Source organism: Bos mutus, chromosome X (assembly GCF_027580195.1).
Source record: "Bos mutus isolate GX-2022 chromosome X, NWIPB_WYAK_1.1, whole genome shotgun sequence".
NCBI lineage: Eukaryota > Metazoa > Chordata > Mammalia > Artiodactyla > Bovidae > Bos > Bos mutus.
This window is the reverse complement of record NC_091646.1, coordinates 43,641,027-43,668,678: the sequence shown is the minus strand read 5'-3', so window position 1 is coordinate 43,668,678 and position 27,652 is coordinate 43,641,027. Positions and strand designations below refer to the sequence as shown.

Genomic DNA, 27,652 nt, shown 5'->3' with positions numbered 1-27,652 from the left:
TAGAGTGATAACGGAAGCGTCCATCCAGATGTTGGTTGATGGTTCACCAGATCAGAAATCTGACTGGTAATAAAATATACACAAGCATTAACCTCCCTTCCCTCTTCTGCTACTCACCTCCTCTTATGTTACTTACCAAAGATCATGCAACTTGTTAGTATCAGAGCCTGAATGTATGTTGCCTTTTTTCTAAGTTCCAATTTTATTTCAATCCTGCATTTTTCAAATACTTATTTTTTATTTTATTAATTTTTATTGAGATATAATTTACATATCATAAAATTCACCCTTTTGAAGTACCAAATCAGTGGTTTTTAATATATTCACAAGATTCTGCAACCATCACCACTACATAATTCCAGAAAATTTTCATCATGACCAAAAAGAAGCCCCATACTCATTAACAGTCATTCTCCATTCCCTGCTCCTCCTCCTGTCAACCAATAGTCTGCTTTCTCTCTCCATGGATTTGTCTATTCTGGACACTACATATGAATGGAATCATACCATATGTGGCCTTTTGTGTTTGACTTCTTTCACTTAGCATAATATTTTAAGATTCATTCATGTTGCATCATGTATCAGTACTTTATTCTTTTTATGGTCGAACAATATTCCATAAACAGTATGTACCATATTTTGTTTATCCATTTATCAGTTGATAGACGTTTGGGTTGTCTCCACTTATTGGCTATTGGAAATAATCCTTCTAATGAAAAATCTTGCACAAGTTTTTGTATGAACACGTGTTTTCTTTTCTCCTGGATATACATCCAGAAGTGAAATTGTTGGTTCCTATTATAACTCTATGTTTAGCATTTTGAAGAACTCAGACAGCTTTCCAAGATGACTCACTATTTTACTTTCACACCAGCAATGCAAGGCATTTGAATTTTTCCAATTCCTCACTTGTTATTATCTGTTTTGTTGTTTTTTTATTATAGCCATCTTAGTATTCATAAAGTGGTACCTCACTGTGATTTTGATTTGCAATTCCCTAGTGACTAATGATGTCGAATGTCTTTTCATATACTTATTGGCTCTCTATCTTCTTTGCAAAAATGTCCATTTAAATCCTTTGCCCATTTTTATTTGGGTTATTTGTCTCTTTATGGTTGAGTAGTAAAAGGTTTTATATATTCCTATCAGATACACAACTTACAAATATTTTCTCCCATTCTGTGGGTTATCTCTTTGCTGTCTTGATAGTGTTCTTTTTTCCCCCCTTCCCTTTTGGCTGCACCACACAGCTTGCAGGACCTTAGTACCCAAACCAAGGATTGAACCCGTGCCCTGGCAGTGAGAGTGCCAATTTCTAACCACTGGACTGCCAGGGAATTCCCTTAACAATGTTCTTTGATAGATAAAAGTTTTTAGTTTTGATAAACTTTTATTTATCTGTTTCTTTCTTTGGTTCATTGTGCTTTTGGTATCATACACCAAAATGTACATCCACCAATGTGGATAAACATTATCTTTTCTTCCTCAAAGAATCAAACAAACATTAAACACTGAGAAGAGACATGGGTTCTTTTCCCAACTTTGCAATTACATAAATGTGTGACCTTAGACAAGTAGTTAAACTCATTCAGAACTTAGTTTCCATATCTGCAAAAAGAAGATACTTTCAGCGGAAGAGGCAATTTTCAATTTTTGGTGAATAAATTAATTTTTATAAAACCCCCTAGGTTAGTGCTTCTCAACCTGGATAACATCTGCCAGTCTCTGGAGACATTTTTGGCTGTCACAACCAGAAAGGTGCTACCGGCATCTAGTCAGTGGAGGTCAAGAGTGCTGCTAAATATCTTACAAGACACACGGCACTCCTCCAACAAAGAATTTATTGTTGTTGCTAAGTTGTGTGCAATTCTTTGTGACCCCATGAACTGTAGCCCATTGGCTCCTCTGTCCATGGGATTTCCCAGCAAGAATACTGGAGTGGGTTGCCATTTACTTCTCCAGGGGACCTTCCCAATCCAGGGATCAAACCTACGTCTCCTGCTTAGTAGGTGGATTCTTTAACACTGAGCCACCTGGGAAGCCTACAACCAAGAATTGTCTTGCCCCAAATGACAGCAGTGCTGAAGCTGAGAAACGCTGCTCCAAAATTATGATTCTGTTATTCAAGTTTAAGTGGTAAGTCTTTGAGTTTGTCTACAGGAGCCAGAGTATTTTGTGCTCTTAGCATAATTCTGGATGTGCTAGTGTGATAGCCGTAGTAGAAGGGACAGGTACCAACAATTCTTGCAAATCAGAAGAATATCTTTGAAAGTGCTTTTTAAAGGCTTTTGAAAACTATTATAGGGACTTCCCTGGCAGTCCAGTGGCTAAGATTCCATACTCCCATTGCAGGCCTGGGTTTGACCCCTGGTTGGGGAACTAAGGTCCCACATGCTCCAACTGATGATTCCAACATGCCTCAACTAATAAAAAAGATCCCTCATGCCTCAATGCAGATTGGAGATCCCTCATGCTGCAACTAAAATGTGGCACAGTCAAATAAATAAATACAAATAAAGGTTTTAAAAACTAAATAGATGAAAACTATTATATCTTTTAATATTAGAGAAAATATTTTAATATAGGTACCTCCAGGCCAAGCCTTATAGATATATTCTTGTCATTGAGTCTTCTTCTTTGGGGTTTTTGGAACAAAACAGTTTTTGTGAAATAGTTGGTACATGCTGTAAAATAGGTCTAATGAAGTAGAATAGGAAAAAGTAAAGCAGAACAATTTGATGGAAGGAATTTGCAGTTGATGTGTCTCTGTATTAGTGATTTCTCTAAAATGACTCTTCTGTAAAGTACTATTAGTCCAGCTGAACTGTTTACTCTAACTTTATCCCATACTGTCTGCTGAAATGTACTGATTACCTTGAGTTCCACACATTATGCAAAATAAAACAGACAATAGCTGGAAGTACATTTCAGCATTGCTAAAGATATTGACATGTAAATGCTATTAAACTTGCAGGTTTGTCTTTCCTGTGACAATATGGCTGATTGTTTCATGTCCTGCACCATTAGATGTAATGATGACCACCAGCACACCCACCACCATCACTGTCATAGATGAAGTGTTCTAAGTACTTTATAAATGTATCTCATTTTTCCTCACAAAAATCTTATCAGTTGGTTTTAAAAAAACATTTTTCAGGGAAGGAGAAAGCATAAAAAAAGTGGTAGAATACAGGCTAACCATATTTCCCTATTAAACTTTTTCTTATGCATCAAAACTATTTCATATTTCAACAACACAGACAGAATGTTTATTGGTAAATCTGTAAATATTCATGTTTCTAATTTTCTAGCACCCCAGTTCAGTTCTGTTCAGTTCAGTCGCTCAGTCATGTCCGACTTTGCAACCCCATGAATCGCAGCATGCCAGGCCTCCCTGTCCATCACCATCTCCTGGAGTTCACTCAGACTCACATCCGTGAAGTCGGTGATGCCATCCAGCCATCTCATCCTCTGTCATCCCCTTCTCCTCCTGCCCTCAACCCCTCCCAGCATCAGAGTCTTTTCCAATGAGTCAACTCTTCGCATGAGGTGTCCAAAGTACTGGAGTTTCAGCTTTAGCATCATTCCTTCCAAAGAACATCCAGGGCTGATCTCCTTCAGAATGGACTGATTGGATCTCCTTGCAGTCCAAGGGACTCTCAAGAGTCTTCTCCAACATCACAGTTCAAAAGCATCAATTCTTCGGTGCTCAGCTTTCTTCACAGTCCAACTCTCGCATCCATACATGACCACTGGAAAAACCATAGCCTTGACTAGAGGGACCTTTGTTGGCAAAGTGATGTCTCTGCTTTTCAATATCTAGGTTGGTCATAACTTTCCTTCCAAGGAGTAAGCGTCTTTTAATTTCATGGCTGCAGTCACCATCTGCAGTGATTTTGGAGCCCAAAAAGATAAAGTCTGACACTGTATCCACTGTTTCCCCATTTCCCATGAAGTGATGGGACCAGATGCCATGATCTTCATTTTCTGAATGTTGAGCTTTAAGCCAACTTTTTCACTCTCCTCTTTCACTTTCATCAAGAGGCTTTTTATTTCCTCTTCACTTTCTGCCATAGGGTGGTGTCATCTGCATATCTGAGGTTATTGATATTTCTCCTGGCAGTTGTGATTCCAGCTTGTGCTTCTTCCAGCCCAGCATTTCTCATGAGGTACTCTGCATATAAGTTAAATATAATAGCAATTAAAACCTGAGTATACTTTTTTTTTTCAAGAAGAAATATCTTAGGCTTATTTCATCCTCTCAGAAGTACATGCACATACCTAAAAGCTGCTATAATACTATTCCATCTCTGAACATCTACACATGTGTATATAGAATTTTTAAATTACACAACTCCTCTAATATGTAAGCAGTGTAAGAATTTTTAACTTTGTTTATATGTACAGGAAGCAGTGAAAGAAAACAACAAGAGAAAAGAACTGGAAGAGAAGACAAGGAGGGCAAAGCTTGCAAAAGAGAAAGCTGAACAAGAAAAGTTGGAACGCCAGAAGAAAAAGAAACAACTCATTGATATAAACAAAGGTATGAAGCGCTTCCATTAAAAAAAAAAAGACATATGAAGTGTAAAATAATTGCACTTAATTAATTTTTAATTATAAACTGAATAATTATGGTTCGGGTAGAAATTTACCATATTATTAGTTACCTTTATCAAATATCTCTCATTATTGTCTTTATTTCTTATCATCCTACACTGAACACAGGATTTTTGATAGCCAATGCAAGGTAATATGTTGTTGCAACACTCTTTTTCTTTTCATATCTTTAATCAAATTATATATGTTCTGAATGAGTGAGATGAAAAGAGAAATACTGGTCTGGGGACATGAGCCTTATGGTTTTAATTTTATTTTATTGGCACATGACTATTGATAGTACAGTAACGACAAACACCCTCCCTTGGGATCTTGAACGTTTCACGTCTTAATGGATATTGATGGCACTATTAAAAGCTGAAAAAACATAGGGAGAAAGCACCTTGTCCAGCTGTGAGCCTACGAACAAAATACTGGTATATCCTTCTATTTCAGTTTTTAAGGAATCTCACACTGTTCTCCATAGTGGGCTGTACTAGTTTGCATTCCCACCAACAGTGTAAGAGGTTCCCTTTTTCTCCACACCCTCTCAGCATTTATTATTTGTAGACTTTTGGATCTCTCAGCATTTATTCTGACTGGTGTGAAATGGTACCTCATAGTGGTTTTGATTTGCATTTCTCTGATAATGAGTGATGTTGAGCATCTTTTCATGTGTTTGTTAGCCATCTGTATGTCTTCTTTGGAGAAATGTCTATTTAGTTCTTTGGCCCATTTTTTGATTGGGTCATTTATTTTTCTGGAGTTGAGCTGGAGGAGTTGCTTGTATATTTTATTCTGAGATTAGTTGTTTGTCAGTTTTTGCTTCATTTGCTATTATTTTCTCCCATTCTGAATTTTTGGCTGTCTTTTTTCACCTTGCTAATAGTTTCCTTTGATGTTGTAGAAGCTTTTAAGTTTAATTAGGTCCCATTTGTTTATTTTTGCTTTTATTTCAATATTCTGGGAGTCAATAACATCTCTATGAGACAGATGCTATTATTATCTCATTTTATAGATGAGGAAACTGAAGCTCATAGAAATTAAGGAACTTGCCAAGGTCACACAAATATCAAGTATTATCAGCAGGATTAGAGTCTAAATAGTCTGGTGATAGCATCTTTGCACTTATAAATGCCATTGTCAAATAATAATAGCAATAACAACAGCAACAACAGCAAACATACAGTACTTACTGCGTATCAGGAACTGTTCTAGGAATTTTATGTATTTGAATATATTTAATCCTCACAAAACCCTAATAGAAGAATATTACTATCTCATTTTAAGATGAGGAAACTGAGGCACAGAGAAGTTAAGGGAGTTGTCCAAGTTGACATAGAGAGTAAGAGGTAGAACCAAGATCTGATCCTAGGCAGTCTGTGGCCAAAGTTAATTATTAATTATTATTATTATGCATTTTAAATTGCAAGTATTTATTATAATAGAAAGTGAAAGTGTTGGTCGCTCAGTCGCATCTGTCTCTGCGATCCCACAGACTGTATCCAACCAGGCTCCTCTGTTCATGGAATTCTCCAGGCAAGAATACTGGAGTGGGTTGCCATTCCCTTCTCCAGGGGGTCTTCCAAACCCATGGATTGAACCCCGGTCTCCTGCATTGCATGCAGATTCTTTACCATCTGAGCCATCAGGGAAGCCCCATTATCAATTACTCTGCCATAAATCTTCTAAAGTGATATTTGGCAAATCGTCAAAAGTGATATTGCTACCATTTTATTCATACCTTTAAAATACATACAAATTTTTAGAAAGTGACTACAGTTTATTTTTTTGCCCAGGAAATAAGCATAATTTTAAAAGAAAAGAAGTATACAGAATGGATAAACAGCAAGGTCCCACTTATGGCACAGGGAACTATATTCAGTATCCTGTAATATACCATAATGTAAATGAATGTGAAAAAGAATATACATATATATATATATGTGTGTGTGTGTGTGTGTGTATTCTCAATAAATGGCTGATTTACTCAGAGGAAAATGGAGCATGACAGCTCTTGCAAGTCCCTGCACAAATATGCCAACATCCCTAATTTTGAGTGAGGCAGAATCTCAGTGCAACATTTGGGTTTCCCAAACACAAACACACAGATACACTCACAGACACACACATTTCAAGGTGTGGAGATTGAGGTGTTTTTCACTCTCTGTTTCTTTGCTGATTCATGACCACTCCATAAAATCTGTGTTAAAGATGAGGTCTTTCCCTAAGCCTAGTTATTTTCTGTCTGTTTGGATTGGGTGGGATATATCTTTTGCCATATATATATGTGTGTGTCTGTGTGTGTGTGCCTGTGTGTGTGTGTATGACTGAATCACTGCACTGTACTAACACACAATTGTAACTAAATATTGTAAATCACTGTGAGGTGAAATGGGAAAGTGTTAGTTGGTCAGTGGTGTCCAACTCTTTGCCACCCCATGGACTGTAGCCTGCCAGGCTTCTCTGTCCATGGGATTCTCCAGAAAAGAATACTAGACTGGGTAGCCATTCCCTTCTCCAAGGGATCTTCAAAATCCAGGGATCAAAACTATGTCTCCTGCATTGCAAGCAGATTCTTTAATGTCTGAGCCACCAGGACATTTTAAAAATAATAAAAAGAAGAAAGTAAACTGCCAAGGTAAAAATAAGATAGTATCAACATAATTTAGCAAGCAAGTTTCATAATTAGGATCAGAAGAACAGATCCTGACTGACGATCACTCAATTAGGGAAAGGACTAGGGCACAGCATGGCAGTGGGTATTTGTAGGAAGTTCTCACTTAACAAGTAGAATAGCACTGAATATTAGCTCCCTTACGTGCATGGAGGAGTACTGAGAGAAGAGGCTGGAAGAGGTAGGGGACAGATTGTGCATTCTCTTAGTTATGCTAAGTGTCTTACAGTGAGAGCTGTGGTAAATCTATGAATGTTTCTAAATAGAAAGTTAATGTGCTTTCATAGGTTTCTTAGAAAGATCATTTTGACAAAAGCATAGAGAATGGACTGAAAAGGGAACAGCGTGAGACAACAGAGGTTAAGAGGTTATCACAGTCTTGACAATAGATGATGATGGCCTGAATTAATGCAGTGGTAGTGCCATTACAGAAGTTACCAGTAAGAAGTGTATTCTATTCTATAGGTTGTGGATATGTACAGACAGATTTATTTTAAGGAATTGGCTCATGTGATTATAGAAGCTGGTATGTCCAAAATCTGCAGAGTAGGATGGAACCCTGGAGAGCCAGGGAAGAACCCATGTTGTAGTTCAAGTCCAAAGGCAATCTGCTGGTAGAATTCCCTCTTGTTCAGGGGTGATCAGTTTTTTGATCTATTCAGAACTTCAGTTGATTGGATGAGGCCCACCTGCATTACAAAGGGCACTCTGATTTACTCAAAAATCCACTGACTTAAATATTTATCTCATCCAAAAACACCCTCATTAGTCTGAATATGTGGATACCATGGCCCAGCCAAGCTGACACATAAAATTAACCATCACCAGAGGGTTGTTAAAATGTAGAATTGACTAACCCTGAAAATTTTAGATGAGAGAATTAAGGAAAGGGGGCATTAAAAGAAAGGGGTACCTTCTTTAATAAATAAATCAATTTAATAAATAAAGGAAAAACAATTCACAAATAGAGCAGACTTCATCAGGAGGATTACATGATAGGTGACATTTTGAATCTTGTGTCATTTTAAGAAACATTGTAAAGATGGGAAATATCTAAGAAGCTATTGTGTATGTGCATATGAAACTCAGGAAACGTTCGGATGAGAAAGACTTGAGAATCATTGGTTTTTGATTATTAAAGTTAGGATATATTAGTCATGTAGGCTTCCCAAGTGGCTCAGTAGTAAAGAATCCATCTGCCAATGCAGGAGCTGCAGGAGACATGAGTTTGATCCCTGGGTTAGGAAGAGCCCCTGCAGGAGGAAATTTCAACCCACTCCAGTGTTCTTGCCTGGAGAATCCCATGGACAGAGGAGCTTTGCAGGCTAAGTCCATGGGGTTGCAAAGAGTTGCACACAACTGAGCACACACGCAGGCGTGCAAGCTTATTAGTTTCCTAGGCCTATTATAAGAAAATACCACAAACTGGATGGCTTAGAACAACAAGGTTTATTGTCTCCCAGTTCTGGAGGACAGAAATCTGAAAGGAAGGTATAGGCAGGGTGCTGCTCTTTCTGAAGACACTAGGGAAGGATCCATCCATTTTAGGCTTCTGTCTTTGTTTCTCTTAGTTCCTTGGCTTATGGCAGCATGACTTAAGTCTTCACATGGCATTCTCCATGTGTACACATCTGTCCCTTCACATGGTGAAGGGAAACCAGTCATGTTGGGTTAGAGGTCCAACTTAAATCCAGTTTGACCTCACCATTAGGTTTTTGATTGGTGGCCCATATGTAGCAAATGTCGTTCATTGTTCAATAGCTAAGTCATATCCGAATCTTTGTGATCCTGTGGACTGTGGCACGCCAGGCTTCCCTGTCCTTCACCATCTCCCAGAGTTTGCTCAAACTCATGTCCATTGAGTCGGTGATGCCATACAACCATCTCATCCTCTGTCGCCTCCTTCTTCTGCCCTCAATCCTTCCCAGCATCAGGGTCTTTTCTAATGAGTCGGCTCTTTGTATCAGTCAGCTAAAGTATTGGAGCTTCAACTTCAGCATCAGTCCTTCCAATGAATATTCAGGATTGATTTCCTTTAGGATTGACTGGTTTGATCTCCTTGCTGTCCAGGGGACTTTCAAAAATCTTCTCCAGTTTGAAAGCATCATTTCTTTGGTGCTCAGCCTTCTTTATGGTCCAGCTCTCACATCTTATTATTATTGTTTATTGTAAATATTATTTGACAATTATTGTATATGCATGTTAGTACTTGCAAATATGTTTTAAAAAGAGATCCTTCCATTGAAATTATATAATCTTAAGAAGATCAAAGATGCAGAAAAGAAAGAATAAGAACAGAGTTCGGTAACTGGGTATCAAAACAGCGTTCAGTGTCAGTGAGTTTCTTAGTATCTTGTAAAAGATACTACTGTTAACTAGGTGGAAGTCAGTTGCAGATATTCCTTGAGTCTGGGAGGAGGCATGATGGAGCTACATAAAAAGTGAATCCATGGAAGACATGAGAATGAGGTGCCATCCGAAAGTGATTCAAAGAACTTGTAAATGTGTCCAGTTATAACAGTGTTATCCATTTTCCACTGAAAGAACTGATGTAGAACATTGGATTACCATTGTGAGCTACATATAATATAAGCTGTAGAGATACTTCATGCACATGCGACTGGAGATAGATACATTTTGAATGAAGAAATCTAACCTGTACAAACGTAGTCAAGAAAAGAGTCCTTGGGTAAACGAAGTCATTTGAAAACTGCAAATGACTTTAAAAACACAGATACTTTTTCTGTAAAGTTTCTATTTCATATGAACTTTACAAAGTGTCAGCCCATCCCTTTTTAAAAAATCTCCTGTGATCCCATAACAACAAGATGTATTTATCTAGCATGTAAAATTATATACATTCATCATGAGGAAATATTTTAGAATCTAATTATCCAGAGGACTAATGGGTAAGTTCAGTTCAGTTCAGTCACTCAGTCGTGTCCAACTCTTTGCGACCCCATGAATCGCAGCACGCCAGGCCTCCCTGTCCGTCACCAAAGGGATGCCATCCAGCCATCTCATCCTCTGTCGTCCCCTTCTCCTCCTGCCCCCAATCCCTCCCAGCATCAGAGTCTTTCCCAATGAGTCAACTCTTCACACGAGGTGGCCAAAGTGCTGGAGCTTCAGCTTTAGCATCATTCCTTACAAAGAAATCCCAGGGCTGATCTCCTTTAGAATGGGCTGGTTGGATCTCCTTGCAGTCCAAGGGACTCTCAAGAGTCTTCTCCAACACTACAGTTCAAAAGCATCAATTCTTCAGCGCTCAGCTTTCTTCACAGTCCAACTCTCACACCCATACATGACCACTGGAAAAACCATAGCCTTGACTAGACGGACCTTTGTTGGCAAAGTAACGTCTCTGCTTTTCAATATGCTATCTAGGTTGGTCAACTCTTGCTTCCAAGGAGTAAGCGTCTTTTAATTTCATGGCTGCAGTCACCATCTGCAGTGATTTTGGAGCCCAAAGAAATAAAGTCTGACACTGTTTCCACTGTTTCCCCATTTCCCATGAAGTGATGGGACCAGATGCCATGACCTTTGTTTTCTGAATGTTGAGCTTTAAGCCAACTTTTTCACTCTCCTCTTTCACTTTCATCAAGAGGCTTTTTATTTCCTCTTTACTTTCTGCCATAAGGGTGGTATCATCTGCATATCTGAGGTTATTGATACTTCTCCCGGCAATCTTAATTCCAGCTTGTGCTTCTTCCAGCCCAGAGTTTCTCATGATGTACTCTGCATATAAGTTAAATAAGCAGGGTGACAATATACAGCCTTGACATATTCCTTTTCCTATTTGGAACCAGTCTGTTGTTCCATGTCCAGTTCTAACTGTTGCAATCCTGACGTGCATACAGGTTTCTCAAGAGGCAGGTCAGGTGGTCTGGTATTCCCATCTCTTGAAGATTTTTCCACAGTTTATTGTGATCCACACAGTCAAAGGCTTTGGCATAGTCAATAAAGCAGAAATAGATGTTTTTCTGGAACTCTCTTGCTTTTTCGATGATCCAGCGGATGTTGGCAATTTGATCTCTGGTTCCTCTGCCTTTTCTAAAACCAGCTTGAACATTAGGAAGTTCACGGTTCACATATTGCTTGAGCCTGGCTTGGAGAATTTTGAGCATCACTTTATTAGCGTGTGAGATGAGTGCAATCATGCGGTAGTTTGAGCATTCTTTGGCATTGCCTTTCTTTGGGATGGGAATGAAAACTGACCTTTTCCAGTCCTGTGGCCACTGCTGAGTTTTCCAAATGTGCTGGCATATTGAGTGCAGCACTTTCACAGCATCATCTTTCAGGATTTGAAATAGCTCAACTGGAATTCCATCACCTCCACTAGCTTTGTTCATAGTGATGTTTTCTAAGGCCTACTTGACTTCACATTCCAGGAGGTCTGGCTCTAGGTGAGTGATCACACCATCGTGATTATCTGGGTCGTGAAGATCTTTTTTGTACAGTTCTTCTGTGTATTCTTGCCACCTCTTCTTAATATCTGCTTCTGTTAGGTCCGTACCTTTTCCATCTTTTATCGAGCCCATCTTTGCATGAAATGTTCCCTTGGTATCTCTGATTTTCTTGAAGAGATCTCTAGTCTTTCCCATTCTGTTGTTTTCCTCTATTTCTTTGCATTGATCGCTGAGAAAGGCTTTCTTATCTCTTCTTGCTATTCTTTGGAACTCTGGATTCAGATGCGTATATCTTTCCTTTTCTCCTTAGCTTTTCACTTCTCTTCTTTTCACAGCTATTTGTATGGCCTCCCCAGACAGACATTTTGCTTTTTTGCATTTCTTTTCCATGAGGATGGTCTTGATCCCTGTCTCCTGTACAATGTCATGAACCTCCATCCATAGTTCATCAGGCACTGTATCTATCAGATCTAGTCCCTTAAATCTATTTCTCACTTCCACTGTATAATCATAAGGGATTTGATTTAGGTCATACCTGAATGGTCTAGTGGTTTTCCCTACTTTCTTCAATTTAAGTCTGAATTTGGTAATAAGGAGTTCATGATCTGAGCCACCGTCAGCTCCTGGTCTTGTTTTTGTTGACGGTATAGAGCTTCTCCATCTTTGGCTGCAAAGAATATAATCAGTCTGATTTCGGTGTTGACCATCTGGTGATGTCCATGTATAGAGTCTTCTCTTGTGTTATTGGAAGAGGGTGTTTGCTATGATCAGTGCATTTTCTTGGCAAAACTTTATTAGTCTTTGCCCAGCTTCATTCTGTATTCCAAGGCCAAATTTACCTGTTACTCCAGGTGTTTCTTGACTTCCTACTTTTGCATTCCAGACCCCTATAATGAAAAGGACATCTTTTTGGGGTGTTAATTCTAGAAGGTCTTGTAGGTCTTCATAGAACCATTCAACTTCAGCTTTTTCAGCATTACTGGTTGGGGCGTAGACGTGGATTACTGTGATATTGAATGGTTTGCCTTGGAAACAAACATAGATCATTCTGTCATTTTTGAGATTGCATCCAAGTACTGCATTTCGAACTTCTTTGTTGACCATGATGGCTACTCCATTTCTTCTGAGGGATTCCTGCCTGCAGTAGTAGATATAATGGTCATCTAAGTTAAATTCACCCATTCCAGTCCATTTTAGTTCATTGATTCCTAGAATGTTGATATTCAGTCTTGTCATCTCTTGTTTGACCACTTCCAATTTGCATTGATTCATGGACCTGACATTCCAGGTTCCTATGCAATATTGCTCTTTACAGCATCAGACCTTGCTTCTATCACCAGTCACATCCACAACTGGGTATTGTTTTTGCTTTGGCTCCATCCCTTCATTCTTTCTGGAGTTATTTCTCCACTGATCTCCAGTAGCATATTGGGCACCTACTTACCTGGGGAGTTCCTCTGTTCATGGGGTTCTCAAGGCAAGAATACTGAAGTGGTTTGCCATTCCCTTCTCCAGTGGACCACATTCTGTCAGATCTCTCCACCATGACCCGCCCGTCTTGAGTGGCCCCACGGGCATGGCTTAGTTTCATTGAGTTAGACAAGGCTGTGGTCCTAGTGTGATTAGATTGACTAGTTTTCTGTATGGTTTCAGTGTGTCTGCCCTCTGATGCCCTCTTGCAACACCTACCGTCTTACTTGTGTTTCTCTTACCTTGAATGTGAGGTATCTCTTCACGGCTGCTCCGGCAAAGCACAGCCACTGCTCCTTACCTTGGACGAGGGGTAAAGCAACCACAAAAGATTATTTCTTGGATAATGCATAAAGAAACCACAAAAGATTATTTCTGTAATGTAGATGTGATCAACCAAGCTCAATATTAAGTGAAGATATCATGGAAACCAAGCAGCCAGAGAATTACGTCTTTGCAGTTAAATACATTAAAAAATGCCATTTCTCAAAAAAAAAAAAAAAAAGCCATGTTTCAAGGCTCCATTTTGAAAGAATTAGAGGTCCAAAGGCAAAGGCCATGATAAGAAATAGTATTTTTTATTGTAAAAGAGAAAAAAGACATGGGTATATATTAAAGAGACCGTCATTTGTAAACATTAAGTGACATGACTAAAAAATTATTAAAATCTCTACATTACAAAAGTGGAGATCAGTCCTAGCTCTGCCACCTACTCACTTTATGACCTTGTTCTCTTCCTTCATCTCTTCATGCCTCAGTTACCTCATTCATAATAGAGGATAATGACATTTGCCTCCTATTGTTTTTGTGATAAGTGTAGTACATAACACAGAACCTAGAAAATTCTTGCTGCTGCTAATGATGAGTCATTTTGTGCTCATTGAAGAATTCAAAAAAAAGTTCAAGACATAGTCCACATCCTTTTTAGTTTATAGTTTTGTCAGAGATGTGTAGGGGAGAAAAAAACTGTTCATTGACTGGGGCCCTATAGATTACATGGACAAAAGGCAGATTAACAGGAGAAAAATGAACAGATTTATTAATACATGCATCATGCATATACCTGCGAGCATTCAGTAATGAGTAACTCAAAGGGGTGGTTAGAACTTGGGCTTGTATATCATGTTAGCAAAAGAATAATACATTTTTAGAAGTTTTTAGATGAGACTAAGGCAAAGCACTTTGAGTTTCTAGTGTGGCAAATTGTGGGAATGTAAATATATGGAGAACCTAATGGAAGATAAGAGCTAGTGGGTAAACTGTTACATAGGTTCCCCTGGTGCTGTTTCCGAAAGGATAACAGTCAATCAAGAATAGTCTCTGATGAATAACTTCTCTTTATTCCTGGTAAAGAGTAATAGAGGGACACCTTCACAAATTTATGTCCTGCTTTTAGGCAGATAGCTACAGGGCTGATAGTTTTTCTGGTATCTGCTTCTTCTTAATTGTCTTCAGCTTGAAATAGTGGCATATTTTGAGGTGAAATATTCTGCTACTCTTCAGTTGTGATAAAGCTGAACCAGCAAACAGTGTACTGATATATAATAGAGATTACTTCAGACTATCTAAAAGGAGAGATCAATGAGATCTGGTAAAATGATGTAAGGTTTCACAAGAAGTTGAAAAAATAGTTGAACTATTTTTTCACATAGTTCACTAACTATGGTCTCTGAATGTATCAATTGAACTAGATGCTGAAGGATGGGTAATATTTGGCTAACCAGGGGTGAAACTATTTAAGTAAATGGGACTAATGTCATCATTGGCACATGTCAGCATGGAAGATGGAAGGCCTCATGGAGGAACAGTTCGGTGGCCCACAGGGAAGTACATCAAAGTAATGACAAGGATAGGTCCTAAGTTCAGGTCTTAGATCTGCAACTGAGTACCCATATAATCTCTGACAAGGACTTTCATCTCTCTATGCCTTAATATCCTCCTCTATAAACAGGAGTAATAGAACATTCTTTGTTATTGTGAGGGTAAAATGAGGTAATCCACAGAGACTGATGTCACTAATACTCTGGTCTGTCAATTACATGTTGATGTCATTGGTCTCTGATGAACAGTTCAATGTTCAGTAAATATTTTCTCAGGTTCTCATTGTCCTCGTTTTCATCATTGACAGAGAAGAGTTTGAAATTGGAAACTATTGGAAAAATAGGAAGACTGTTGGAAAGACTTGTGAGGAGTCTTGCAAGTCAGATGATGAGTTGTGAAGTGATGAGGTAGGAGAGTCAAGGTGATTATAGGAATTTGTTCAGGGATTACCCAGGTAGTGAGCCAGAATACAAGAAAGGAGAGTTGAACACAAGGTGGATATAGCTGGAAGAAAACAGTCAAAGGTGAAGAAAAAAAGGAGTTAGCTCATGTCTGATGTTCCTTTCAAAGGAGTTGCAACCTGTGGCAGTTTAAGAAGGTGGTACACAAAGGAAAATTTTCATAGAAGACATGGAGGAAAAAAAGGCATTTGGTGTTGGAAGCAATGGATTCACTGATGGCCTAGACTTTTTTTTTTAATATAAATTTGTTTATTTTAATTGGAGAATAAATACTTTACAATATTGTATAGACTTTTTAAGAACAGCAAAGTTTCATCAATATATAACTATGTATTGATGTGTTTTGACATCTTAGGTTATTTCATTAATCCAACCAATATTTATTGTGCCATTCCACAAATAATTTTAATTAAAGCATGCACAGTAATACGTCGTTTATTTAAATATAAAATTAAGAAAGCTAATTTAAATGCAGCCAAACATATGCTAAATCAATAAATGTACTCTAAAATGTGTGTAATAGTATGTAAACTATGCAAAGTACTTGGCATAATCTACGTTCTCCAACCTTTGATTGTATTAATATAGATGATAATTAATTTAGGGATCATGAAAAATAAATTAATTAAATCTGTAAGTAGAGTAAGAAATCTTACCAAATATTTGTAATATTTGTGAATAAATCTCTTTCTTTTCATGTTTATGGAACTCAGCAAATTAATTGCAAGGACTAACAGGAAGCAATAAAAATAAATGCATTTCAGAAAGGGTGTTTTGAAATTGGAAACTCCAAGTGTGATTCTTATGCAAATATTATTTAATCAGGAACAGTTTTGCTTCTCCTCATATAAGATTATATGGAAATTAGAATTACCTGTTTACTTCTAGTATGATTATAAGGACAGCTACCTGAGTCAGATTTGATGATAAATCCAGTCTTCTGATAGTGAATAAGCAAATTTTAACCAATAAACCTAAACATTTAACCTCTATCATTAGTGGTGGATAGCAATTTTAGTTTTCTGAGTTTTAAAATGATTGTATGTTATAAGTTAATTAATTCATTTCACATTATTTTAATCTGGATGGATCAAAATTATGTTTCCCAATGTCATACCCTAGGCATTAAATTATAGTAACCAATAGTAAAGATTAGAATATCTGTAAATAACAGAATTAATCCCAAGCAGTATTAAAGCTTGGGCTTCTCTGATGACTCAGATGGTAAAGAATCTGCCTGCAATGTGGGAGACCTGGATTCGATCCCTGGTTTGGGAAAGATCCCCTGGAGGAGGGCATAGCAACCCATTCCAGTATTCTTGCCTGGAGAATCCCCACAGACACAGGAGCCTGGCAGTCTATGGGGTCACAGAGTCGGACATGACTGAGCAACAAAGCATAGCACAGTATTGAAGCACCCCTGACAATATAAATTTCTGAGACAAACTAGGTGCCACATTCTATCATATTTTACAAGTGATAATGGGCAACTCATAGATGCTAATGCAAAGCAAAACAGTGACCTAACAATAAGCCCTATTTATGAAGAAATAAGGCTTCCCTGGTGGCTCAGCAATAAAGGATCTGCCTGCCAATGCCTGCCAGTGTGGGAGATGCAGGTTCGATCCCTGGGTTGGGAAGATCCCCTGGAGGAGGAAATGGCAACCCACTCCAGTATTCTTGCCTGAGAAATGCCGAAGACAGAGGAGCCTGATGGGCTACAGTCCACTGGGTCACAAAGGGTTGGACACAACCTAGTGATTACACAATGAAGAAAAAAAGAATATCTGGTTGATATTCCATTTATTTAAATTGCCTTGCTCCCTATATCAGCAAACATTTCAAGAAATCCATTTATTCAAAATAAAAACTTTCTCTCTTTGCTGTCTAGGTTTATTTTTCTCAATGGAAATATGTGGTATGTGAGTGTGTGTGTGTGTGTGTGTGTGTGTGTGTGTTGTGAGGTGGAGGGGGATTCCCCAAATAAAATTAGCCAGTAAAGATTTGCCCAGGGCCTTAGAGCTTTAACAACCCAAGGTATTTAGTAGTGTACATTTGGGATTTTATTATTACTTTAATGAAATATCTTTAGGTCCAATTTAGGCAACCTCATGACATACTGCTGCCATTCATTCAATAAACAGTTCTCAAATTTCTAAATTCAAGCACTGGGTTAAGGCTTTGAGGTACAAGAGCAGCTTCCACAATAACAACCGTCAAACGATACATCACACTCAGTCAGATGACTCTGTGACCCCCCACCCCAGTGACAAGTCATCTCAGTTAGACCTTGCAGTTGTTTAGCCTGCAATTACAGAATTTAGTCTCCTTTCCTTCACAGCCAGAGAAACCTGAGTTCAAATCCTGACTCCCCCTCTAAACAGTATAACTTTGAACAATTCACCTAACCCCTCTGATCCTCAGCTTGTGCTGTTTAGTAGCTCAGTCGTGTCCTACTCTTTGCGACCCCATTGACTGTAAGCCTGCTACACTCCTCTGTCCATGGGGATTCTCCACGCAAAAATACTGGAGTGGGTTGCCATGCCCTCCTCCAGGCAATCTTCCCAAACCAGGGATGAAACCCAGGTCTCCTGCATTGCAAGTGGAATCTTTACCCTTTGAGCCACCAGGGAAGCTTCCTTGCCTATAAAACAGGAAAAAATGCCATCCTCCTCCTAGGATTTTCTTAAGAATGAAATGACACAATATGTGCAAATCTCTTAGCACTTGCTTGGTACATGGTTACCATTTAATAAGTGTTAAATGTTGTTATCCCTTTAATAAGAATAGTTATTTCAGTGAGCATATAATGAAAAACTATGAATAGAAATAATCACAACAATAAAAATCTTAGTTGACTAGCATGCCTAGAGGAAGAGATATTCTGATTAATCTGATCTTATAATTTTATAGAAAGCCATTTGGGCACCAGTCTTTATCATCCGTAATCTTTCTGAACTCTGTTAGTTCACAGCCCTCCTCCAACTCACACAAATACCTTTTCCCAACCCCCAGTATTTTTGGCCTCAGATTTTACACAGGTGAAAATGTGCAACATAGTGCTTAAATATAGTTTTGTACATGCAATCAGCCCACAATGTATAGATCATTGATAAATCATTGAAGTCAAAGTGAAACTCACTCAGTCGTGTCTGACTCTTTGCAACCCAATGGACTATATAGTCCATGGAATTTTCCAGGCCAGAGTACTCGAGTGGGTAGCCTTTCCCTTCTCCAGGGGATCTTCCCAACCTGGGGATCAAACCCAGGTCTCCTGCATTGCAGGCGGATTCTTTACCAGCTAAGCCACAAGGGAAGCCCTGATAAATCATTAGGACTTTGTTATTTTCTCTGGGCCATTATTCAGAGCATAAGTGATCACTGCAAATGAGTGTTGGAGAGTGGGCTTCATCTATTCTAATTCCAGAATACACTCCAGATTAATCAAAGGTTCTAGTTATTTTTTCCTGTAGTCTCTTTGAGCCACTTATCACTAGTAATTTTTTTCTGACCTCATACTAGAATAATTGCATTTCTGGCCTGAGTTCACTAGAAATAAGTGCTAAACTCTCATTCTATCTGCCTTAGCAATAAAACAAATTTCTACATCAACTAAAAATATTCTTTTAAATAGGAGACAAAAATAAATATGTGAAACAAGATAGGTAATATACTTTAGATCTCATTAAGAGTTCTTACATTCTAAATGCAGAAACTCCAATTTGCAAAAACTGTAAGAACTGTCTTCAATGTGTTGAGTATTTAATAAGATTTCATCATTCTTATGTAGAATATGAGTAATGCCAGCAGTTACAAATTTGGCTTTCCTCTACAGTATGTGCTTGTTGCCATGTATGCGTTATGTAACTTCACTAGCTAGAAAACCATGAAAATATTGGAGCAGGTCAGTGAAAACGATCGAACTGACTACATAAGAAATGACCAAAATACCTTGAAGATGGCCTAATCACTTATTAGAAACATGCTTCAGTTCCATATTTCAATATTCTGATTCTTATTACAAAAAAGTATCAAATGAATAACAGCTGTTATATACTGACATTGCAGTTAATTTGACCCTGTTCTCAGTCAAATGCCTTTAGATTCACATTGGTAATTATACCTAACAGCTTCCTGAAACCAACAAACTGCCCTGCACCCAACTCAGTTCCACCCACATTGAATCCCTGAGCCCCCAGGCCGCTTCAGAATCAGGGAAAAATCTATTGTTAATGTGTGAAAGGATTATTATGCATGGAAACCTTTTAGTGATTTTTAATTTAATTCTACAAGTGCTTACTGAATGCCCATAGTGTGTTGAGCAGAGTGAGACACTCTAATCATAGTATTATTGTCTGTTAACTCAACACCATTAACCTACTTAAGGGGTTACTAACTGTCAGCCTTTCTCACTCTGTATGTGTCTCTTCTGTAAGAAATAACAGTAAGAAATAACAGCTCTTGCTGCATATGTATGTATGTGTGTCTCCACTCACGCAGGACTATATGTAGCATATAACATGTATATTTCATTTTCACATATTTTTCACAAGTGAAAACTTCTGTTTTTCTTCTTTATGTCTAGTAATTTCTCAGTCACTCCCTTCACACATGAGCAATCTATAATGTATAAGATATCTTGACTAGTTGCTGCTGCTGCTAAGTCGCTTCAGTTGTGTCCGACTCTGTGCGACCCCATGGACGGCAGCCCACCATGCTCCCCCGTCCCCAGGACTCTCCAGGCAAGAACACTGGAGTGGGTTGCCACCTCCTTCTCCAATGCATGAAAGTGGAAAGTGAAAGTGAAGATGTTCAGTCGTATCTGACTCAGAGACCCCATGGACTGCAGCCTACCAGGCTCCTCCGTCCATGGGATTTTCCAGGCAAGAGTACTGGAGTGGGTTCCCATTGTTCTTAGCGGGAAAAAAAAGTCTTAGTTTAAGAAATCAGTTATACCTTTGTTATAATGGTATTAGAAAAACATTATAACCTAAACTTAGAATACCTAGTTGTCATCTAATTCAACAATGGATTTGATATACTATTTCATAATAGCTTAGAAGATGATGATATGATTCATTTGGAAAGCAAAAAATAATTATCCTTTAAATGTGCAATTAAGTGTAGATACCATAATCCTTTTGTTCTAATCTAACCAGTATTAGAATCTACTCTACATGTACATTATGTAAAAAAAAAAATTATCTCTTTATCAGAGGAGGTATTTCAGAGGTCCTGATTTTGATTTAGTCTTTTCTATCTGGTGAGCCCTAGATAGAGCTGCCTAAGAATTACGTAAAGCATCGCTAAACAGAATGTATGCCTGTAGGTCTAGGGAGCTGCAGGCACAGCCCTGCTGAGGGTAGGACAGGTTCCTAGGAGTTCTTTACAGACCTGAATGGTTCTGTGGTGGGCTTCCCTGGTGGCTTAGATGGTAAAGGATCCACCTATAATGCAGGACCCGGATTCCGTCCCCAGATCAGGAAGATCCCCCCGAGAAGGGAAAGGCTACCCACTCCAGTATTCTCGCCTGGAGAATCCCATGGACAGAGGAGCCTGGCAGACCATAGTCCGTGGGATCGCAAAGAGTTGGACATGACTAAGCAACTAACACACATACACACACATGGCTCTGTAGTAGAAAAATCATATTCTTAGCATATGCTGGGTTAGGCTATGCTGTAATCTGAAAGTCATAATACTTTGTTTTGTATTAAGTGTACAGCAAAGCAATTCATTTATGTATATGTGTGTGTGTGTGTGTGTGTGTATATTATTTTTCAGATTCTTTACCTTACAGGTTATTGCAAGGTATCAACTATAGTTCCCTGTGCTATATAGTAGGTCCTTGTTGTTTATCTATTTTATATATAGTAGTGTGTATCTGTTAATCTCAAAGTCCTAATTTATCCCCCCACCCCACGTTTTAAGTGAATCATTTTGTATAGTTGAATGTCTGAATTTGAAATTTTCTAATTTCCCTGTTTATCTCACCCATGTGTACATTTTTGTGGTTTTGAACTGCTACCTCATCTGATTTTCTAGAACAGTATTTCTGTGAAAGGAAAATGTGTTCCCTCTAGTCCTCTTTTATCAAAAACCCTTTGCACTTGCTTTCTTTTGCCAATTGAACCTTTTTTGAAATGCATCAGTAGGGAGAGCTTGCCTAGCCTTTGCTAGACAGGAGTAGCTATAGGTGCATTTAAACAATCTAACTTGAAAAGGGGATTTCTCTCTTTTTATTTGAAAACAATTGAAAATGAAAGGTGTGTGTCTCAGGATAGAGTGCTTAACCGACCTTGTTCTACTTCACTTCAGTGTGGTATGTGAAACTGCCTCCCCTGTGTCTTCCCCAGCATTTTAAAAAGACGATTTACTTGTTTGAGGCAACTGGTTCTGAGTCAGAGCTCTTTCTGGCGTAACCAGGATCCATTATGTTGTTAGGCCTTGTTATACTGTTCTTTTCATCTCAAAGAGTGAATGAAGCTTTGTTCGAAGGGCTAGATGATCATATTTTGAGAGGAATGGAAATGAAACTAGAGAGGTGGACTATGGCTCCATTAAGCTTTAAGAGTACCTGTGCTCCATCCCCCCCAGTACGTAGAGCCTGAACTTATCACTCATCTCATGTAAGCTCCTGTGACCCAGGTATGTTGAAAACTAACCCTTTTCACTTGAGTAACCATGACAGTAAATGAAACCCCACAGAGGTACCTCTCTCCTCATGGATGGAAACGGGGGTGGTGGTAAGGCATTTGCAGTATGGTTCTCAGCCTCTTCTCCCAGTCCCCTCTCTAAGACCCCAGAAAAACAAAGTAGCATTTTTATAAGGAAATATATATTGTAAATCAACTGTACTTCAGTAAAAATATATCGATATTTTTTTTAAAAAAAGAATTGTATGTGTTCTTCCTTTTACAATCATAGATAATTATAACCTTATGAAAAGCTTCTATGTGCTTTGGACCTCAGTAGTCAATGCTTCTTCTACAGGATGTGGCTCTTTAAAGACAGAAGTAATTAAGTACTGATTGGAACTTACATTCCAAAGTCAAATCAGAAGTTTATAGTCCCTCACAAACATTTCCACCAACAGTAGTGTCTTCAAGGAAAAAAAATGTATTTGAGCTCTCAGTGGAAAATGGGGCCAGGTTTTTGCTTTGTTCTTTTTGTTTCTTGAGAGGGAGGAGGATAAGAAGGTAGTTGCTTATCTCACAAATATGGTAGTTAGCCATCTCTAAATCATACTGTTTTGCTCTAAGGTGGGTAATGCCAGACTCTGGCATCAATACTGTATGCCTTTCTTTTTCTTTAAATTTATTTTTTTAATTAAAGTCTAGTTGATTTACAATGATGTGTTTCAGTTTCAGGTGTACAGCAAAGTGATTCAGTTATTTACCCATTCTTTTTCAGATTATTTTCCCGTATAGGCTCTTATAAGATACTGAATATAGTTCCCTGTGCTGTACAGTATGATAATTATAATTATCAAACAGTTAGTGTTCATTTATACTACCCACATATTATTGGTCTTCATTCCTTTTTGTATTTCAGATCATACATCTGGAATTACTCTTTCTGCCTGCAGTATATCTTTTAGAATTTCTTTTTGGTGAAGATGACAAGGTATTTGGGCCAAGCCTCTTTAGGAACTTTCTGGGCCAAAAGAGACCCAACCCTTGTCCCACCCTAACACCAAGGCTTGGGCCTTTGGCCTTCTTATTAATCTCACATGAGTTTTCCTTCCTATAATCCTATCTCACCAAAGTGCTCCTCCTGTGTCCTGACTCTTTTTAAGTCATTTTCTCCCATACCTTAGTTTATAACAAGCCAAAATGTTTCATCCAGCTTTGTGCTCTATTTGGCTTTATTTCCTGATTTAAGCTTTGTCTTTTTGGCCTCAGTTTCAGGTCACAACCTCCTGACATCCTCCTGGCTCCCCAGTCCTCCCACCATGCTCCTGTTGCTAATTGGCAGGCTAACCCAGTACCATCTTTCAGGTTGAATTTCTTCCTTCAAAAGAATACTTCCACCATCTGTTGATACCTTGTAACACTTGTGGCAGGTGCCTCAGGGACTCTCCCACAGTGGGTGGGTTCAGATTCTCGCCCTTCAGGTTCTTGACATTCTCCTAGGCCAGTGGTTCTCAAAGTGTGGTCCTCAGCCCACTGCTCAAGGCCGTAGACCTTGAGTAGAGCTAGCCTCATCCACTGCTCCTTCTACTATACAACTCTACTTCACTAGTGCTTTAAATTGTTAATTAGTTAAATTATTTATTTTAATTATTTACATGTGAAAATGAGGGACTTATCCTCCAAGCTTTACATTCCTATCATTTTTGAACTTTCTGCCAAATGACGGGATCAGTCACAATCAAGTAGTTTTCAGTGAAGATGGGAAGATATCCTTGTCACTTAAGTTTACAGGGAATTCAGCAGAGTATTTGTGTTGTCCAGTATGGCTTTGATGGATGGATGTTGCCATGTTTTTTCAACTATAACATTCCAAAGTGAACTCAAACAACTGATTTACTAAAGAATGATTATTTACATTCTATGTGTGTGTGTGTGTATACATAGGTGTATGCGTGTACTTGATTTATGAAGTGAATTACCAAAGAATTTCTTAGGGAGAAATATCTCTGATATGCTCAGATAGAATTTCTTAGTCATGGGGAGGAGGTAGATAATGAATTACATAGCTGTTTTAGGAGCACATCTACTGAAGAGCAAGTGATTAGTTGAGTATTAACACACTCTTGCTATCATTATCCTTATTTGTACATAATTTAGGGCCCTTTGTTTGCTCCTGATGTATGGATTCAGATATCAGGTAAACATGTGTGAGTTTTTCGTCTTGGCTTGACATCTTTGTTCCATATACCCTCATGGATATGAACTTAGAGGAAAGAAAATCCAAAGCTACTATTCCAGTCTTTTCTGCTTTTAAATTTATTTTCAGCAGCCAAACATTTTTTTTTCAATGATAATTGGAGCATTGAGACTATTTTCTTAGTAAATCACTCTTGAATGGATTGAAAAAGTTAGTGTAGCCTCTAAAAGAAGTGACTTTACCACTGGGAAATTCTTCTTTGATACAATTTTATGAATGTTAAAGAATATAGCATGAAGAAAGTATCAGCAGTAGACAGTACTACATCATTCTGAAGACAATGTGATCTTTTTCAAATATTAATAAGGAATTTATGAAAAATGAGCAATCAAGATAGTTTATTATGTTACAGATAGGTTTTATTTTACCAGCATGGAAGCATAATTTGTGGAGCCCACTGCAAAATAAAAATGTGGGCCTCTTGTACAAAAAATATTAAGAACTTCAAGATGGCAGCAGCAGAGCCTCAAAGCAAGTATGGGGCCTTCTGAGTGCTAGGCCCTGTGTGACTGCATGGGTCGTATGCCCTCACGTGTCCAGAAAGCCCCTGTGTTTTGCCTAAGTGTACAGTGAATGAAAGAAGTCAAATCCACATACCTTTGTTCATGGAACAAAATGAGCATTTTAACTTGAATAAAAGTGAGAATCTTTTAACAAGAATCCACTTCTAAAAAAAAAATCTCTTCCTACCAGTGACCTCTTTTATTTATTTCAAAATGTCTATTCTTTCCCATCAATTTCAGTATGATCTCTGTAGCAAATAAAAAAGGGAGCTTTTCCCAGGAGAACTTATGTCAAGAAACAATCATCTTTGGCCCTCTTCTGATACATTAAGAAATAGTTCTCATCTCTCTTAAAGTAGGTTTGAACATTTTCCTCTGATGAATACTTTACATACTCTGAGCAAACAGCTTCAAATTTCTCATGTATTTTTCTGAAGAGATTCCTATTTCTTTTTTTTTAATCCCCGGTGGTTTAAGGTATCATATCTACATATAGTTTGTACTACATTCTATATAAGCAATGCAATAAGACTTATAGGATTTCATTCTGTAGCATTGTCCTTAGCTCTGTTTGCACTTGATGCTGAGTTCACTTAGAGAAATATGCATCCTTTGTTTTCTGTGATTTGGTTTTCATAAAACATGAAGCTGTTCTCTAGATTATCCAGACTAGTTCCCTGTCTCAAGGTATACCCATATGTAACTCTGTAAGACAAATGGTTAGACTGTATGTTTCTAAATGTCTCAGAAAAAGGAGGTAGCACCAATAGTCCTTATATAGTGAGGAATTTCCAGGGGAATGCACTTACAGTCTTCACAAGTTCCGTTGTTCTTGAATGCAATCATTATTCTTTCCTTTTTATTGAAATTATTTGATATTATTCCTTTACTTTGGGTAAAGTGCCTTATTTTGAAACCTAACTTTAATTATATTTTTATGGAGAAAATAGAAAGCAGGTTCTTCTAACTAGTATATTCTACCATGTAAAACTCTTAACTTTGTCATTACATTTGTCCATTTGTCATCTCTTCCCTTGTGGTTCAGCTGGTAAAGATTACGCCTGCAGTGTGGGAGACCTGGGTTCGATCCCGGGGTTGGGAAGATCCCCTGGAGAAGGGAAAGTCTACCCACTCCAGTATTCTGGCCTGGAGAATTCCATGAAATGCAGTTCATGGGGTTGCAAAGAGTTGGCCATGACTGAGTGGCTTTCATTTTCACTTTCTGAAATGTAGACATATCCTGATTAATCATTATTGTCATGTAGGTTTCTCTCTTTTTTTCATGAAAAAAATATTGAATTATTAGTTTTTCTTAAAAGTTCAATGGTTTTTATATTTCAGATGCTGTTTAGTATTCAGCATATTCACAGCATGCTCAGAGTTTCCCTCACTAGTCCACTGGCTCTAATATTTATTAGAATAATTTTATTTACCATATGTTTGTGTCATATTGGAAGTGTTAGGAGAAAAAATTGAATTTTCAATGTGAAAGGTCCTCTCTTCTTTTATCAAAAGGAAAAGATGCATTCTCTGACATTAATAAAAGTCGTGCTGGCGTTCTTTTAATAAGAAACTCACTAAAATGACAAAGAGCATGAAAAATGTAATTAGATGTTTGATTGAACTGGGTTGGTTGGTTGGTTTTTCTATCTGGTAAATTCTAATTCACAAAAATAAAATTACAATTAATAAGAAAGCACAAATGTAGCAGATATATTGATATTCTACATACTATTGAAGTAGTTGTCGATTCATGTGATTACAATATAAAAAATAAATTTGACTTTTTTGCAAATTTTGCTGAATTTTTCTCTGAAAAAATACTATAACAAGTGGGTTTATTTGTTCAGTTCTCAGTGAGGTACTGGCTGTATCAAGGTTTTGGCAAAACAAACATGCTTTATCTATCTCTAAGTATATTAACTAATCTATAAAGGCTTGACATTCATTAATGCTTGCTGAGGGAAAAAATGAGTTCTCAAGATTGTGTTTTGCTCAGTACTGTATAACTTACTTTCATAGCCCTACTTAAGCTTTGATTTCTAAATCTCTCCCCAGTGAAATCATACCTCAAAGATATTTCGTTAAAATGACGAGATAAGCTGCCTTGCATCCCTATGCTGGAGTAGGAGTAAGGGACAGAGTTCTGGGAGATCTTGCAAAACTATTCCTAAGCTTTAGGGAAAGAAACACAAGTAATTAACCTCATCATCATAAACAATAATAGCCCAGAGAACATGACAACTACGTATGGAGAACAGGCTTGTCTTGGATTTGTATTGATGACTCAAAACATAGAGTTAGAATGTGGAGGTTGGAGTTATGGAAAATGGGGACTATTAGAAAGACTGTGCTTTTCAGGTTCTGCATTTTTGAAAATATTTTAAAGATGCATATCATCGTTGTCATATCATATACAATGCAAGACCATAGCATAGCAAGACTATAATAATACAGTCTTGCCTCTTTGTTTTGAAATATTTTTTCAGAGAGCTGGTAATAGTTCAGATGACTTTATTATATCCCTAAATATTAGTTTGAATCATATGAAACTGTTGCTCTTTGACTACTTTGGGGGCTATAAACGTGGTGACCTCACAGGCTTCAATCTAGTAAAAAACATGTCATTCCCCAAACAGAAAGGTAATATTCTCCTATTCCTTAACTACTTTCTGTTGTATATGAAACTCAAACTCTGCCTTTGTGATCATTTACTGGTTAAGTTTGACATGTAAGAGAAATTTCAAGCAGATTTTTTGGCATCAAAATAGAGATTTCAAATAGGAAAACCAGGCCCCCCTGGGAAATAGGCCTTAATGAAGTCAC

General features: G+C 37.9%; 1 protein-coding gene across 1 annotated transcript in view; it reads left to right on the top strand.

Moving 5' to 3' along the window:
* DIAPH2 (diaphanous related formin 2) overlaps positions 1 to 27,652 on the top strand; it is a 983,285-nt gene that overhangs the window by 763,865 nt on the left and 191,768 nt on the right. The window contains exon 26 of the mRNA XM_070366366.1: positions 4,408 to 4,543. Within this exon, the coding sequence (XP_070222467.1) occupies positions 4,408 to 4,543 (136 nt within the window). The remainder of the gene's footprint in view (positions 1 to 4,407; positions 4,544 to 27,652) is intronic.